This window comes from Narcine bancroftii, chromosome 13 (genome assembly GCF_036971445.1).
Source record: "Narcine bancroftii isolate sNarBan1 chromosome 13, sNarBan1.hap1, whole genome shotgun sequence".
NCBI classification, from domain to species: domain Eukaryota; kingdom Metazoa; phylum Chordata; class Chondrichthyes; order Torpediniformes; family Narcinidae; genus Narcine; species Narcine bancroftii.
Genome location: NC_091481.1, coordinates 67,418,916 through 67,437,121, shown reverse-complemented (window position 1 = coordinate 67,437,121; position 18,206 = coordinate 67,418,916). Strand labels below are relative to the sequence as shown.

The following is an 18,206-nucleotide window of genomic DNA, read 5'->3' as shown; positions in this document are numbered from 1 at the left end:
GACCCAGTGTGTAAAAGTAGATGACACAATTTTCTTGTTTATTTTCATTGTTTAATGGGTTTAATGTATTGTAAATGTTGAACGTTTAGTGGGTGGGGAGGGGGGGTGAAGGAGGGAGGGAAGGGAGGGGAGAAAATGACACTGTGTATATTCAAGAGGGAAATGTTTGTGTGTATTTTGGTTAATATGGTTCATAGTGTGAAAAATAAAATTTAAAAAAAAGACATAACCTTTGAACAAATTTGAATCCTTGCAATAATAGCATTAAAACCAAGTCACCCACACTCACCAAAAATGACAAACCTTGTTCAGCTGAACTCATAGGTTATTTTTACATCCAACAAATTGATTGGAAAATGGTCCTTCAGGCCATCGCATCAAATTTACACAAAACTTGCATCAATCCCATTTTTTAAAATTCTCATCAACTCCCCTGTGACCTGGCCATAAAGCAACTCATATATATAGCAGCTCATTAATGTACCGTGTTTGGAATGTGGGAGGAACACTCAGAGGAAGCCTAAGTGATCACAGGGAGAATGTACAAACTCCATGACGACAACACTGGAGGTCACGTTTGAACCCTGTCCTCTGGCACTGAAAACAGTCGCGCTACTCATTTTGCCATTGTGCCACCATTTGGTTTCAGAGTTATGCACCATATATTTCAAACTGCAGATTTGAGTCGAGAGAGCAACAGGTTATTCAGCTCCCTTTGTTCAAAGGGCAATAGCTATTATCAGCATTTATTTTGGGCAGAGATACACTGCAGTTCTGCTTCACATTTCTATCTAGTCTCATGAGACTTAACCAATAGTAAATCCCAGCTGAGAAGGACAAACCAAGATAGAACATACACGGTAAATGGTAGAGCACTGAGGGCGGTCGAACAGAAAGATCTGGGAATACAGAGACACAATTCCCTGAAAAGGGGTGTCACAGGTAGATAGGGTCTTACAGAGCTTTTGGCACATTGGGCTTCATGAATCAGAATTCAGTAAGAGTTCAAATGTAATGGTAGTTGTGTAAGACATTGGTGAGGCCAAATTTGGAGTATGGTGAGCAGTTTTGATCACCTAACTACAAGAAAGATATCAATAAGATTGAAAGATTTTTTTAAGTTGTTGCTGGGATTTGAGGAACTGAATTGCAGAGAAAAGTTAAACAAATTAGGACTTTATTCCCTGGAGTGTAGAAAAATGAGGGGAGATCTGATAGAGGTAAACAAAATTATGATGGGTATAGATAAAGTAAATCCAAGTAGGCTTTTTCCATTGAGGTTAGGTGAGATACAAACCAGAGGACACGAGTTAAGGGTGAAAGGGGAAAGGTTTGGGGGGGGGAACTTCTTCAGAGGTGTGGGAGTGTGGAACGAGCTGCCAGCTGAAGTGGTGAATATGGGCTCAATTTTAATTAAGAAAAATTTGAACAGGCACATGGATGGGAGGTGTATGGAATGGGTGCATGTTTGTAGGATTAGGCAGTATAACAGTTCAGCACAGATTAGAATGGCCGGAGGGTCTGTATGCTGTGCTGTAATATTTTATGGGTCTAAGTTAGTAAAAGGGCTGAGACTATACCTATTCAAAGGGATTATATCTGATGGGAATTATAATCAGGTCTCACAGCTTCTTTTATTCGGCTATTCCATTTGAGCAGAATGGTATACAACTCCAGATGAGACCAGGAAACGTACCTAGTACGGACTTGCTTAGTGGTCACCTGCAGCTGGGTTTTTTTCTCTGTCAGCCTTTTAACTAGGTTTTCCAGCGTCATCTTCTGGTTCTTAATAGCTTCCTCAAGAAACTGGTATCTGAAAAGCAACGTCCAGTTTGTTGTTATCCAATTGTACAAGTATAACCTGAGGAAACAGCGCTCTCCGGTCCTCAGTGCAAGACACACACACACACACACCACCAGACATAACACACATACAAATATTCATATTTACAAATAAATATTGTTTCATGAATACGAGAGCCTGAAGTGGTTAATGTGAGCAGTTCTTTTGGTAGTTCAGCGTTCTCGCTGCACCTGGCTGGCTCTGATATCCCTGTACCTCTTCCCCGATAGGAGCAGCTAAAAGATGTGTCCAGGGTGGAAGGGATCCTCAACGATTTTGCATAGTCTATTCAGACAATGATCCTGATAGATCATGTCGATGGTGGGGGGGAGGGCGGGGGTGTTGAGGGAGGTTTCAGTCATCCTCTTTGACATTCTTATGGTTGTGTGGATTGACCTCAGATCCAGTTCTCTACACCAGAGGTACCAGATACAAGATTGATATGATCAACCAGGATTGTTGTGGGGAAGTTTCAGTGCAGTTTTCTTTATATTCCTCTGTACATAATTGATCACCTCCAACCGTGCATCTTGACGCCTCACAGTTCAGTGGGCAGCAACCTCCTTTGAAGAAGACCGCAGAGCCCACCTCACTGACAAAAGACAAAGGAGGAAAAACCCAACACCCAACCCACCAATTTTCCCTTGCAACCGTGCCTGCCTGTCCCGCATCGGACTTGTCAGTCACCAACGAGCCTGCAGCAGACGTGGACATACCCCTCCATAAATCTTCGTCTGCGAAGCCAAGCCAAAGAAGAAGAAAAAGAAAGAAGATGAACAAATCCCAGTGAAATTAAGTTGTTTAAATTTAACTCTACACCTTTATGAAGTGTACTTTGAAAGCACTTTATGTGGAATAATGGGGACTACAGAGGTAGGAGAGGAAGTGGCCAAAGTTAACTTTTAAAAGAAGCTCGCAAATATTATTAAAAATAGATATTAAAAGTTTTTTTAAAAAGTATTGTAATGATATGTATGTACTGCTGCTGCCCTGTACGTGGTTGGCCCACCCACTGATGACTCGATCCCATGTAACCCCTCCCCCTGTGACCTGGCCATAAAGGTCGACCTCCCTGCCCTCTTCCATTCATTCGAGCACATGGGAGTTGGGCCAGCTGAAATCTAATGCTTACTAAAGCTCACTCAGTCTTTAGAGTCATGGATAGAGCGCATCAAGTATGTTAAAAGTTTTTAAAAGAGGCATGAGTAGATATAGTGTGAGAAGCAGAGGTGCCTTCACAGATTTCACTCGAGACAAAAATTGAGAACAAAGAACATTTATTTTACAACAATGCAAAGTTGGGTGCTTCCCCTTACCCTGGGAATACACACACATACTGGGGCTTACCCAACTTTTTATACATTCCATTTCAGTACAGAAGTACCTTCCCCCTTAACATTCTTCTGCCTCCTGGATTGGTTTAACATTAGGTAATTCTGCCTAGTATATTCTAACTTCTTATCAGTTTATGTGCCTTTCTGCAAACTTGTTTACCAGAAGTATCATGTCTTTGTTCTTATCCATTAATCAACTCCCAGGTCTTGCTAAATCTATCTACTTGCTATCCTTTTTATGAAGACCCCTATTTTATAAAACTTGCTTCCTTCTTCTTTGGCTTGGCTTCGCGGACGAAGATTTATGGAGGGGGTAAATGTCCACGTCAGCTGCAGGCTTGTTTGTGGCTGACAAGTCCGATGCGGGACAGGCAGACACGGTTGCAGCGGTTGCAGGGGAAAATTGGTTGGTTGGGGTTGGGTGTTGGGTTTTTCCTCCTTTGCCTTTTGTCAGTGAGGTGGGCTCTGCGGTCTTCTTCAAAGGAGGTTGCTGCCCGCCAAACTGTGAGGCGACAAGATGCACGGTTTGAGGCGATATCAGCCCACTGGCAGAGGTCAATGTGGCAGGCACCAAGAGATTTCTTTAGGCAGTCCTTGTACCTTTTCTTTGGTGCACCGCTGTCACGGTGGCCAGTGGAGAGCTCGCCATATAACACGATCTTGGGAAGGCGATGGTCCTCCATTCTGGAGACATGACCCACCCAGCGCAGCTGGATCTTCAGCAGCGTGGACTCGATGCTGTCGGCCTCTGCCATCTCGAGTACTTCGACGTTAGGGATGAAAGCGCTCCAATGAATGTTGAGGATGGAGCGGAGACAACGCTGGTGGAAGCGTTCTAGGAGCCGTAGGTGGTGCCGGTAGAGGACCCATGATTCGGAGCCGAACAGGAGTGTGGGTATGACAACGGCTCTGTATACGCTTATCTTTGTGAGGTTTTTCAGTTGGTTGTTTTTCCAGACTCTTTTGTGTAGTCTTCCAAAGGTGCTATTTGCCTTGGCGATTCTGTTGTCTATCTCGTTGTCGATCCTTGCATCTGATGAAATGGTGCAGCCGAGATAGGTAAACTGGTTGACCGTTTTGAGTTTTGTGCGCCCGATGGAGATGTGGGGGGGCTGGGGGCAGGTAGTCATGGTGACACCATGAAAACTTGCTTAACCGTTATTTAACCTATCATAATTCATTCTTAATTAGCACTTGCTTGTTGACTCCTCACATTCCATTATCCCTTACATATAGGAACGATAGGAAAAGAAATTGGAGAATTTGTAATGGGAAACGAGATGGCAGAGGAACTGAATGAATATTTTGCATCAGTCTTCACTGTGTAAGACATTAGCAGTACACCTGACTTTCAAGGGTGTCAGGGATGAGAGGCAAGTGCAGTCAGAACGTGCTTGGGAAGCTGAAAAGTTTAAGGGCAGATGTCTCCCAGACCAGGTGGAATGCATCCTCAGGTTCTCTGTAAGAAGTAGCTGTAGAGATTCTGGAGTCATTGGTAATGATCTTCTAAGAATAATAGATTCTGGCATGATTCAGGAGGACTGAAAAATTGCAAAGGACACTCAGCTATTTAAAAAGAGAGAGAGGCAGCAGAAAGGAAATTAAAGACCTGTTAGCTTAACATCATTGATTGAGAAGTTGTTAAAGAGTTGATTGTCAAGGATGAAGTTATGGAGTCCCTGGAGGTGCATGGCAAGCAGGACAAAGTCAGTATGGTTTCCTTGTGGATGGAAGGGTCTGCCTAGAGTAGATTAATGTATATTGATCAATTTTAGTAAATGTCTAGATGTGCTTTGCTGATTTGTGAAAGAATACAAGGAGGATCATAAATACCTTGAGAAGTGTGGGGTCTTGGAATGAAGGGATTGATATACGAGAAATGTTTGACAGCTCTTGGGACTATACACCTTGGAGTTCAGACAAATGAGGTGGGAACTCAGAAGCATTTTGAATGCAGAAAGACCTGGACAGAGTAGATGTGGAAAAGTTGTTTCCCACGGTCAAGGACAAGAAGGCACAACTTCAGGATTGAAGGGCACCCATTTTAAATTGCAATGGAGGAAATTTCTTTATTAGGAGAGTGATGAACCACTGGAATTTACTACTACAGGCAGGTGTGGAGGCCAGGTCTTTGGGTGTATTTAAGGGAGAGATTGATAGGTATTTGTAATAGTCAAGGAATCAAAGGTTATGGGGAGAAGGCAAGTGGTGGGGCTGAGTGGGAGAATGGATCAGCTCACGATAGAATTGGGTCAATAACCTCCTACTGCTCCCATATCTTATTTTGAAAATTTCTGTTTAGGAAAAGCAGTTAATGATGTAGCACTTGAAACAGTGTCAAGCTCTTGAAGGGCACATTTTTTAAGTGACATAAAACAAGGCAATATTGTGGTAATGAACTGCCGATGAGATAGATACATAAATGGACAAAATGTAGAAATATTAGCTTGACTGAGCTGTAGTTAAAAGATTTCACTTCAAATGAATGCAAGGTGAAATTAATGACTACAAGTGTGTGCTGTAATCAGAGATTCCCCAATGGGTGAAGTGGAAAAGGTTTGGGAAAAATTCATTGGGTCTTCAAAGCACCATTCCAGGGGAAAGCGACTATCAGTTCATCAGAATTTGTCATGAAATTAGGTGTTTTGTGGCAGCGTCACGGTTGTACATTCAATTCATACCATCTTACTAGATCAGTGTAAGGAACAAAAGTGCACGAGGGTAAGACGTGTCTTTGGCCTCATAAAATTCTTGATTATTCAGGAATCTGATGGCAGCAGGGAAGATGTCCTTGTGCCACTGAGTGCCCATCTTTAGGCTGCTGTACCTTTTCCCCAGATGGTAGCAGAGTGAAGAGGGCATGGCCTGGGTGTTGGGGGTCTTTGAGGACAGAAGCTGATATTTTAATACAGTTGTCCTCAATGGTGCGAAGTATGGTGCCTGTGATGTCATAGATTTGTTTAAAAGATAGATCCTTACACTAATGGCTAGAAGATCTATACTATTGAATTGGAAAGAGGTTAATCCTCCCACTGTTTTCCAATGGTTTACCCAAAGTATACTATGTTTAAATTTAGAGAAAATTAGAAACTCTGTCTATGAATCCCCTTCTAAGTTTGAGTTAACCTGGCGACCATTTATTCAATATTTTCATTTGTGGTGAGTTGATCTGGCTCTGTTTTCTTTCTATGATTATGTATGATAATTGGGCTGTAAGATGAGATCGGAGTGATCGGCGTGGTTTAGCTATATCTGTAGGGTTTTTTTTTAAGTTTTTTTTGTTTTTTTTAAATTCAGATGTTTTTTCTTCTTTTTTGGGTTTTTTTTTCTCTTTTTTCATATATTGTTATTAATTATATCTTTTTTTTTAGAGATAGTTCACACCCTAAACTGATCTAAAATTTTTATTTTAATGATATATTTTTATTCTGTAATATTATTGTTTAATATCTCTGTATTAATTCATTACTTACTATGTATTTTTTATATCTCTTTGAACTGTATGTGTTTATAAATTATAATAATAATAAAAAGATTGAAAAAGAAAGAAGAAAGAAAAGATAGATCCAAAAGAAGCTTGACTCAGGTCTTCAAAACAATGCAAGGGCCTGATATTGTTTCAAGTAGTACATCATAAACTACTTTTCTTTCACAGAAGTTTTCTGTGTTTGCTCTAACCTATCACTAGTCCATGCTGAAACCAAGTTTCAATAGTCCTTCCATGATGTCACGTACTTTATTTCTCCCACAAAGACGATCAGAACAATGAACAGTTATGATTTCAGTGGGAAATTTTCTGGCGCTCTTTTTATTTATTTTGTACGGTGGTTTATGTATAGGTTTTCACCGCCACCAAACCACAAACTTCGTGACATGGTCATGACGATAAATTGATTTTGAACTTGACCCAGAAAAACGCAACAACAAAAAAAAAATCACCATATTGGCAAGAACACACCACAAAATCTTTGCTGTCAGGAGTCTAGATATGAAGTACAAAGAGATATTGTAGCTGATTCCATCTCAAGTTTAAAATAGATTTATATTATTTTACAACAGAAAGGCAGGCTATTGGGCTCAATTGATGCCTCCACAGGGGTCACAGTTCTCCCAAATTTTCCTCTCATTTTTATGTAGAAATGAAGCAATTACTCTTTAACTCATGTTTATTCAAGTTGCCTCAACAATTTCTTTCCAATATTTTTATTGAGGGAGGGAGGGGTGCACGTGTGCACACATGGGTATTAAGACTATATAGCCAACAAAGTAAATGTATATTAACAAATAGCTTTGAAAGAGAAATCCAAAATGTATATAAAGTAAAAACTATTGTAATAATCTAATCCCTCCCTTGTGAAGCTATGATTAAACATAAATATTCCATTAATATAATAATATTAATCTTATAAACTCTGAAAATAATCAAGGAAAGGGCCTCAAATTTAAAAAGTTAAAGTTCATTACATTAGTAGAGCATCTACTGAAACCCCCCCCAGATTTAAGCAGGCCATCGCATCAGATTGAATGTGTGTATAGCTCTTCTGGCAAAAAGAGCAAAGGGAACCACATGGGATTGTGGCCCAGACAAATTTAAATCAGACGACTTACTTCAAATAGGGCAAGAAAAGGATTAGGAACCAAATTAATATTTCGAAGTAAAGAAAGGTACAGAAGATACTTTCCCAATAATTGGAAAGTGAAAAACAATGTACCTCAACAATTTGATTCAATCACTACTACTGTCTGCCACTAAGCAAAACGTAGTCTTATATTTCTTATTTAGAAACTATGGTAAATGAGATTCCAGATCCTGTAAAACTAGAGAAGCACAAAATGCTGGACGAACCCAGCAGGACAGGCAGCATCCATGAAAGGCAAAAGCTGGTTGATATTTGGGGTCAAAACTCTGCACCTGAAGAAAGGTTTTGGCTTGAATAGAAGACCAGCTTTTGTCTTCCTTGAGTGCTACCAGTCCCACCAAGTTCCTCCAAAATTTTGTTGGAAACTATCTTGTCCAAGGCTTCACCCACTGTAGTGCCAGGAATTTCCGTGGTCAGACCCACGATGTGGCGGCAAGAAATCACCTGAGAGGATGTTGCCTTCAATTCTAAAAGCAATATACCCTTACTTGGGAGGATTGTGGCAGCCGCACACCCACGCGGCCTTTGCGTCAGGCCAGTCGCCGCGGGTGACACAATGGGAGGCGACACAGTAATCGGGAAGAAAAAAAACAAACTGCTGGAGGAACTCAGCAGATTAGGCAGCTCTGTGGAGGAGAGGAATAGTTAACGATTTGCAGGACCAAACCATCCCAGACTCTCTTGGCTCAAAACAGTTGGGCAGGAAGGAGTAGCCACGAGCCTCACCTGCCTTTTGCCTCCTCCACACCCCACCTCACTTCCACAGGTTATAACGTTAGAGGGGGAAAAATGGAAAAAAAAGTTAACAGCTAACAAAACTCTCTGAAAGAATGAGTACAAAATATTGGACTCAAGCAAATTTTTAAAAAGTAACATACCTGCCTCTCCAAATCCACTTATCTATCTGCCTGAAAATAAATCCTGTGCTAGGTCTAGCTGAGTACACGATCTGTAGGATGAGTGTTCCGTGTACAGTCTTCGCAAGATGCACTTCTGATTCTATTTTATTTGGCACTGGTTTGACTCCTAAACTCCAGCTGTTCTGATCAATATCTGACCTGATATTTGATGGGTTTGAGTTTATTTTCCACTCAGGACATTTTTCTTAATTTTGATGTCCTTAAGCTGGAATAAAAATCAAACTGAGCACACATCAAAAATATTAAGGATTAGGAGCCAAATTAATATTTAGAACTAATATTCTTCATGTCTGCAATTTGTGTTTGCAGCTTTCAGGAGGCACCTGCAGAAATCAAACACAACAATGTTTAATAATGAGAACAGGATTTACCTATGATCTTTGTGGGTGAGCAACTGACAGTCTCTGCAGGTAAGTGTGTCACACGTCTCACAAAACAGTTTCAGGGTCTCCTGTCTGTGAATGGAGCAGAAGATTGGTCGCTCGCAGTTTGCCCTTCCATCTGCTGGGTGAATGAAAGCAGAAGATAATCAGAACGTGGAGGAAATAAAATCTGTCTCACATGACTAAAAGTGAAGACCCTCAAATAAAAAGAGGCATTTTCTTTTCCCCACCAAATGAAGATTTTCAAATCACATTTACTTCATTCACTTTCCCTGCTGCAAATTACTCGTTGTTAAAACAAATGCTGGAAATAGGAAAGCCATTGAGTGAACTTTACAGGTTTACAATTTTAATCTTTAAAATTTCTATCTCCTTTGCAAAAAGTACCAAATTCTATTTGCCTTCCCAATGACAGCTGAAGACCAAAAACCCTGATGCCAGTGATCCATACCACTCGAGAATCCAGACTCAAACGTTTAAAATTTAGCAGGCTTTTGTGGGTGTGCGTAAGCCCCACAGATGCACAGCAGCAACAAGTGACCAGGTAAGCGCGAAAAAAAATATCAAATTATCATTGAAATTGTTATTGTTCCTAGAAATTCTGAAAATAGTTCACAAATGGTCCCCAAATATTTTGAAAATTCCTATCAGTTACAGAGCATTGGATTTTCTCTAGATTAAGGCAAGAGATCATTTCACAGAACCATCAGGCATGAGGGGGCAGAGCAGCATCCTTCCCCCTAAGTAGTATTGCACATCTTGCTATAAGATATTATTTAACGTTTAATTGGCACTGAAGTCATGCCATTCTCTCTAGTGCCAAAAAGAGCAACTAAAGGATTAGGCTCTAAATCAAGAACTATCTGGTTCAGTATCTTCTAAGGCTCGAACAAATCAAGAGGGTTCATATTTCTGTAGATACAATAAAGTTTATCTTTGGACATGTGAGGTCTATGAACTGCTTTAAATTGTAAGAGAATGCCAAGCATATGATGAGATATTAACAAATTGAAAGATCAAATCAAACTCTCTTCAGATATTGAAAAATGCAAGTCCTATTCCCATGCTTTTGTAATTTTATCTAAATTTCATCAACATTTCATAATTAGTAGATATTAAACCTTTCGGTAAAAGTTGTAAATTAAAAATTGTGTCAAAAATATTCAAGTCAAGAGCATTGGAAAACTCAGGTAAATGAGAGTGGAGAAAGTTTCTAATCTGCAAATACCTAAAAAAATGAATTTTAAGTAAACTTGTTTGCCAATTGTTCAAATGAAGTAAGACTTGTCAATAAATAAATTTTTTAAACTTGTAAAGTTTATCTTATCATAAAGAATTCATTTGTATACTATATTTTTCTTTTACAATGTTCTTTTTTTTAACAATTTCAAGCTTTTTATTAATGAAAAAGTTTAATGTTTACATTTTTGATAAATGTTGACTTTATTTTTCTTTAAAACTGCTCATTTTGATAAATGAAGCATGCTGTATATTTGCTCATGAATAAACTATCAAAATGTACCTCTTCATCTTCTCTTTATTCCTCCTTCAATTTGAATTTTATAAGTACTGCCCGAGAATCCAGAAAATCCGAACCGACCTAATCCCCAAACGGTCCGGATTTTAGGACTTCTACTGAACTTGCTGTATCTGAATGGTGTTTTTCTGTATTTCTCAAGTGGGAGGACATGCAGATCCTACATCAGGGTAGTTTACATGAAACCGGCACTTCATCCCATGGTGTCTGCGTGGAACATGATGCCAAATTAAACTAAAACTCCACTACTTGCACACAATCCATGTCCTTCCATTTCCTGAATATTCATGCATCCAGAAACCTCTTAAACACTACCATCATACATCAGCTTCCACCACTACCCCTGGCAGCCTGTTCTAGGGACCCATCATTCTATGCAAAGAAAAATGGCCCCATACAGCTTTAAATTCAGCTCCCCTCATCCCATCTTAAATGCATGCCCTCTATTATATGACATTTTAATCCTGGGGAGAAGATTCTGTCTACCCAATCTATGCCTCTCATAGATAATCTTCGATCAGGTCAATCTCCAGAATGATTCTTGAAACAAGGATGCTGCCTGAGGAGAAATTATGATAATCAGACTGGAGTTTAGATGAAAATATGCCTTCAGATTTCAGATTTGTTGTCAGAGTACATACATGACATCACATACAACCCTGAGATTCTTTTTCTTGCGGGCCGGGCAGAATTACCACCTATTGGTAGTGCAAAAACAATGTACTCAACATGTAAACAATAAAGAAATGTCAACAAACCAACTGTGCAATTTAGTGAGGGGAAAAAAAAATCAATAGTCAGAGTCCTTAAATTTGAGTCCCTGACTGAGTTTGTCGTTGAGGGGTCTGATGGTGGCGGGGGAGCAGCTGTTTCTGAACCTGGTGGTGCGAGTCTTGTGGCACCGAGACCTCTTTCCTGATGATTCTAAGAATGACTTATAAGACAATTGACAAAATTTGTTTTCCTAGTGGGAATGAGTACAACCAAGCCTCAGCATAAAGGGTCAGCCATTCAAATGAAGCGTCATTTTGCCTGACCCTCTACAACTTCTATTTTGATTCTCCCACTCTCTACAAATCCACGGTGTGTGTCTGGGCCCCAGCTAGGTCTCTCGTTTTAACCCTTTCTCTGCTGTATCAATGTTAAGTCCTGTATCTGTGCAGAAAGTTAATTTTATCAACTTTGCTCCTAACCTTTCTAGATCCGTCTCCATCTCAGGAGACAACCTCCCCACCAGTATCTACTATAAACCCACCGACCCCCACAACTGACTTGACTACACCTCTCCCACCTTGTCTCTCTCACTTAGTTTTTCCAGCTCTGCCACATCAAGCCTGAAGACAAGGGTCTCCATTCCAGGACTCTGTTTTTCAGGAAACCTGGAGCCTTCAATCGCATTTCCTTCATTGGCCATGGTGCTCTTACTCCCAATCTCAAGATTCAATTTATTATCATGTGATAAAGACAGTGCAGTATTACACGGAATTACGGCAGACGGATTCCATCATTGGAAGGAACTGCCTGAAGTGCTTCTTACAGTCAGAGGAGAGTTCCCTGAGAGTCAAGCATCCATGGATTCACCTCCAGCATTCCGTAGCCACAGAGTCCAGCAGCCTGAGTTCCAGATCTGAACCTCCGACATGATCGAAACCCTTTAGCACCCTCTCACATCCCAGTTCCAATACCTGGTACCCCTCAGCCAGTCTCCAGCATTCCGTAGCCTGGTGTGAATCCCTCGACCACAGTTGCCTGCAGCCCTGCGTGGGTTCCTTCCCTAAGTCCCCAACAGCTCACCGCGTGTATGTTTCTTCAACCACACTCACTGTCCGCCACTGTGGTGAATGCACCGTGGATGTCCCTCTGCTTCTCCTTCACAGAGGGCGTTCTCCCCAATTTCTGGTGCCCTGTACCAGTCCTCTGCCTCCCTGGAATCTGTAGTCCTTCGTGGCTGCTGGTGCCATCTTGGGTGCAGACCCCGTGGTTGCAGAATGTTTAAATAAAACCACCATTGGCTCCCTTTGCTGTATGGAGCTGACTGCAGTCGGTTATGGGTGCAGAAGCGCCATGACTCTGCTTCGTTCTTCGCTGGTCCCTACCAACGCCAGCACTACCATTACAGAGCTCCAGCAGCATCGCCCTCTTCAGGACTTGCCCACCTAGACAAAATAGTTTCCTTGTCCCTCACCTTTCACTCCATGAGCATCCATATCTAGCACACCATCCTTCACCATTTGTGTCACCTGGAATGGGATCCAACCAACAGGCGTATCTTGTTGGAAGAGCAACTAATCCTGTATCATGACCTGAGGAGATACTGCTGATATTCTCAAACAGTTTATTTTTTGCTCCAGAATGCAGCATCTGCAGATTCTTGTGTAGATGCTCTTCAGTATCTTCATCTCCATCCCACTTTCTGCTTTCCACAAGGACCATGCTCCCTGTAACATCCAGGGACTCCTTTTGCCTCCATTTCCACACCACCCAATCCGCTGCCACTTTTCCTTGCAACCATTGGAAATGCAAAACTACCCATACTCCATCTCCCTCATTACCCACCAGGGACCCAAACAATTCTTCCCGGCGAGGCAGAGATTCACATGTACCTCCTCAAATCTCATCCACTGGATTTGATGCTCGATGTGGCCCCATCTGTATTGAGGAGACCGAGCAGAGACTAGGTGACTGTTTTGCTGAGCACCTGCGCTCTTCCCGCACCATTCAGAGATCTACTACACATCATGTAAAAGAACAGGAACAGTGTGCAGTAATAGGCCATTTAGCATGACAGCTCTGGCATTGGACTCAGCACCATTTCCCCTTTTATTCCCTGCTTCCTTGGACAGATAAATTCAGCAAGTGCACTGTTCCCAGGAGAAGCTAAACTCCTTAACATGTCATCGCCTACTCCTTGAATCTTAAGGCTTGGCACCCTAGTTCGACAATCACCATCACAGCCTAAGATTTACCAGCCTGGCAGCCAGGTCAATTGCAGATTTCAAACTTGAATGACTGATTTTCATTAACCAAAGGAATTAAGGGGCATGTTAACCATGATCTCATTAAATGGTGGAAAAGGAATAATTCCATGATTTGTCAATGGAGAGAAAAGGCCAGCTATTTTAAATGTTTTACCGGTAGAGCACTTTTTTCAAAAAACTGAAATTCATGGAAATCTTCCCCACCATTTGGACACCCACCTAACTTTTAAAAGACCATGTGCTGACCTAAAGAAGACAGTCAACTTTGAGAAAACAAAAATTTACCAGAAACCAGCAACTTTAATAACATGCTTGCTGGTCAGCCATGGTAGAAAGTTGATGGCCTCACATACAACTCAGTTACATCTACCCTGCTTGTGTATTAACTGACAGTGAAGCAAATTTCACATTTATTGCCATATATGTTCTCTGACGTCACAAACAACCCCAAGATTCTTTTTCCTGCAGTGCAGCAGAATTATCACTGATTGGTTGTGGGGAAAAAAATTGTACACAACATACACATGTCAACAAATAAAGAAATTTAAGCAGAAAATGAAATGTAAACAACTGATTCCAATACAGAGAGATTTTTAAAAATTCACTAAAGTGCAAGAGTCCTTAATTTCTGAGTTTGTTGTTGAGGAGGGGAAGCAGCTGTTCCTGAACCTGGTGGGTGCGAGTCTTGTGATTCCTATACCCTTTTCCTGATGGTAGCAGCGAGAACAGAGCATATGCTGGGTGGTGTAGATCCTTGATGGTTGCTGCTCCTCTCCGTCAGCAGGATTCCCTGTAGATGTTATCAATGGTGGGCAGAGTTTTGCCGGTGAAACCTGGACTGTGTCCACTAGCTTTTGGGGTCTTTAAACTCAGGGGGTATTGGTGTCGCCACACAGCTGGTCAGCACCACTCATCTGTAGAAATTTGCCAGGGTTTCTGGTGCCCTGGCGTCATTCCAAACCTCTGCAAACTCCTGAGGTTTAGTATGACATTAGAAAGCTTGCCAAATTTCAAACCGTACATGGAACACAACTGAGAAGGCCTATTGCAGACCTCCACCCCCTAAAATGATAGAATGAGAAGACGAAGAAATGAACTGACCCAGTGTGCAAAAGTAGATGACACAATTTTCTTGTTTATTTTCATTGTGTGAGGACATTGTTTAATGGGTTTATTGCATTGTATATGTTGAACGTTTAATGGGTTTGGAGGGGGGTGGGAAGGAGGGAGGGAAGGTAGGGGGGAAAAGGGGATAAAATGACACTGCGTATATTCAAGAGGGAAATGTTTGTGTGTATTTTGGTTAATGTGGTTCATAGTGTGAAAAATAAAAATAAAATTAAAAAAAGAAACCTTGCCAAATTTCTAGATGTAGTAATCATTGGATCTGGAAAACCTCGTGCTCCATGGCATCTTATTTCACTTCCAATGACGTAGGCTTGCAGCATTGACACCTCTCCATTTTGCTTCAAAGCAACGCTCCCTGCTTCATATTACTGTAGGTTCCTCCTTGTTATAAAGTGGATGGATAAAAATACATGATGTGGAAATGGGCATATTGAAATGGTTCCCATTCCACATGAACAGCAGAATATGGCAACTTATTGTGGTCCATAAGGATTAATATTGGAAATATTGTCTGGGCAAGAGAGGCAGTGAGAATTTTTAAAAAAATAAACAGACATATAGTAACAGGCCATTTTGGCCCACAAGTCCATGCCACCCAATTTACACCCCATTAACCTACACCCCTGGTACGTTTTGAAAGGTATGAGCAAAACGGAGCCAACCGATGCAGACCACAGGGTGAACATACAAACTTCTTAGAGACAATGTGGCACTCGAACCACAGTCCAGTCCTGATCTCTGGCGCTGTAAAAGCATTGCGCTAACTGCTAGACCAACCATGCTGCCATTTTTTTCACTTTATCAACAGAGTGGGAAACCGTTCTGTCACATCAAAGTATTGTTTATTTGGGTCATGTGGAAAATGCCTACACGTGGATAAGACTTAAAAGATTCTACCTGTGAGCCCTGGATTCTTCTTGCTCATTGTATGGTCCTTTGTGAATTTCACCCTCTGGTGAGCCTCCACACAGGCATCACATAACCACTCAGCACACTCGACACAGAAACTGGAGGACACAGCATTATCTTCACAGCTGGTACATACCTGCAGGATAATGGAACAAAGATAATGAGCACAGTTAAATGGGAAACTGCAGTTGCTATGATTGTAGTGGCAAGGGCTGAGTTCATGCCAGTGTAGAGAGGAAGCCAGCTTTTTGAAGGCACCAGTCACCTCAGTGGAAGACATCACCCTGGGAGCAGGTGCGTCAGAGGTGGAGTATTGAGAGAAAGAAGGAAGGTGTTAGATCCCTTCCCTAGATTGTATGTGACATTTTCAAGTGGGATGCAGCTATTCATCTCCGAAGACCACCTATTCATGAGTAGATGGGAGTCATGCACTTCTAATATTTATGTCATCTGCAAACTTGCTGATCAAATTTACCACATTATCATCTATATTGATGATAAACAATAGGCCCAGCACCGATTGATGAGGCAGGCACACCACTAGTCATAGACCTCCAGTCTGAGAGGCATTCACCATCACTCTCTGGCTTCTCCCATAAAGACAATGTCAAGTCCAGTTTACTACCTCACTATGAATATTGAGTGACTGAACCTTCCTGACTAACCTTCCATGTGGGATCTTGTCATAGGCCTTACTTAAGTCCATGAAGACAATATTCACAGCCTTTGAGATAAGGAAGGAACACTTCACGCAGAATAGTGAATCTGCAGAATTCTCTGCCTAACGAAGCAGTAAAGGCTGCCTCGTTGAATGTATTTAAGACATAGATATATAAAGTATAAGGGAATTAACCAATTTGGAGATCAAGCAGACAAATGGATTCGCGTCCATAGCCAGATCAGCCATGATCTCACTGAGTTGCCAACCTACTCCCATTTCTTAATTCATTACATCCATAACCACATCAGGAATGCATTTTATGCTTAATCAACTTTTGGACTGTTGCAGAATTTGAAAGGCCCAACACTTCAAAACTTCCTCAGAGAACTTTTAAAAAAAAAAAAAAACGGAATCTTGAATCACTGCACTGAAAAAATTAATAATCAAAGAAATAACTGCAGATGCTGGAAACCTGAAATAAAAGCAGAAAATGCAGGGAACAGTCAACAGGTCAGGTAGCAACAAAGAATGAAATTCAAAGTTAATGTTTCAAAGCTGAGACCTTTAGCAGAGCAGATGTTTCTATCATTCTAAAAAGCAAGGCCTCCAACTCCTGATCACCACAGCTGCCCTTCGCTCCAAAGCTGGTGGATAAAAATAGAGTTCGGGTGAAGGCATGCATGCCAATTAATTTTGTCAGAACTCAAACCTGAAACATTCAAGAGCCATGAGGCAATGTTGCAACTCTACAAAATTCTGGTTAGAACCCTTTTGCAATATTGTGTTTAACTCGGTCCCTCATTACAGGAAGGATTTCAGATTTATTGTCAGAGTACATACAACCCTGGCACAATCACCATCTATTGGCAGGGCAAAAAATGTAAACAAACTATGCAATAAAGAGTTAGAAAAAAAAGTGCAAATGTAAGAGTGAGTTTGTTGTTGAGTCTGATGGTGGAGGGGGAGCAGCTGTTCCTGAACCTGGAGGTGTGCATCTTGTGGCACCTCTACCTCTTTCCCGAGGAACAGAGGTGTGGATCCTAGATAATTGATCCTGCTCTCCGAGGGCAGCGTTCCCCATAGATGTTCTCGATGGTGGGGAGGGTTTTACCTGTGATGTTCTGGGCTGTGTCCACTACCTTTTGCAGGGCTTAACACTCAGGTGTATTGGTGTCCACATACAAGGATGTGAAAGCTATATAAAGAGTGCAGAGGAGATTTAGCAGGATGTTGCCCGAATTGGAGAACATGTCTTATGAGAATCAGAATGAGGATTTATCGTCATAAACAAGTCGTGAAATTCGGTGTTTTGTGGCAGCGTCATAGTACAAACATACACATAACCATCTTGCAACATTACTATAAAAATAAAATAACACTAACAGAGCACGAAAAGTAAGGCCATGTCCTTGGTTCATTGATTATTCAGGAATCTGATGGTGGAGGGGAAGAAGCTGTCCTTGTGCTGCTGAGGGCTTGTCTTTAGGCTCCTGTACCTTTTCCCCTCCCATGATAGCAGAATGAAGATGGAGTGGCCTGGATGGTGGGGGTCTTTGAGGACAGAGGCTGCTTTTTTAAGTCACTATCTCATGTCGATGTCCTCAATGGAGTGAAGTCTGGGGCCCGTGGTGTCACAGGCCAAGTTAACAACCCTCTGGAATTTATTCTTGTCCTGAGAGTTGGGGCTTTCATACCAGGCAGTGACACAATCAGCCACAATGCTCTCCAGGGTACCCATAGAAGTTTACGATAGTCTTCGATGACATACCAATCCACCTCCGACACCTCACAATGGCGATCCTCCTTTGTAATTGAATCAACGTGGAGGCTCCAGGACAGATCCTCAGAGACGTTGGCACCCAGGAATTTGAAG

The 18,206-nt window shown here is 41.5% G+C and overlaps 1 protein-coding gene across 6 annotated transcripts in view; it reads right to left on the bottom strand.

Annotated features, from left to right (window-relative positions):
* Positions 1–18,206, bottom strand: part of LOC138748560 (transcription intermediary factor 1-beta-like) — a 117,600-nt gene that overhangs the window by 72,604 nt on the left and 26,790 nt on the right. For 5 of the 6 annotated variants that reach the window (XM_069908968.1, XM_069908970.1, XM_069908972.1 and 2 more), the window contains exons 3-5: positions 15,661–15,808; positions 9,109–9,241; positions 1,697–1,813 (exon numbers count right to left, since the gene is read on the bottom strand). In XM_069908968.1, coding sequence (XP_069765069.1) covers positions 1,697–1,813; positions 9,109–9,241; positions 15,661–15,808 — 398 coding nt within the window. The remainder of the gene's footprint in view (positions 1–1,696; positions 1,814–9,108; positions 9,242–15,660; positions 15,809–18,206) is intronic. The other variant, XM_069908969.1, reaches the window with a different exon arrangement.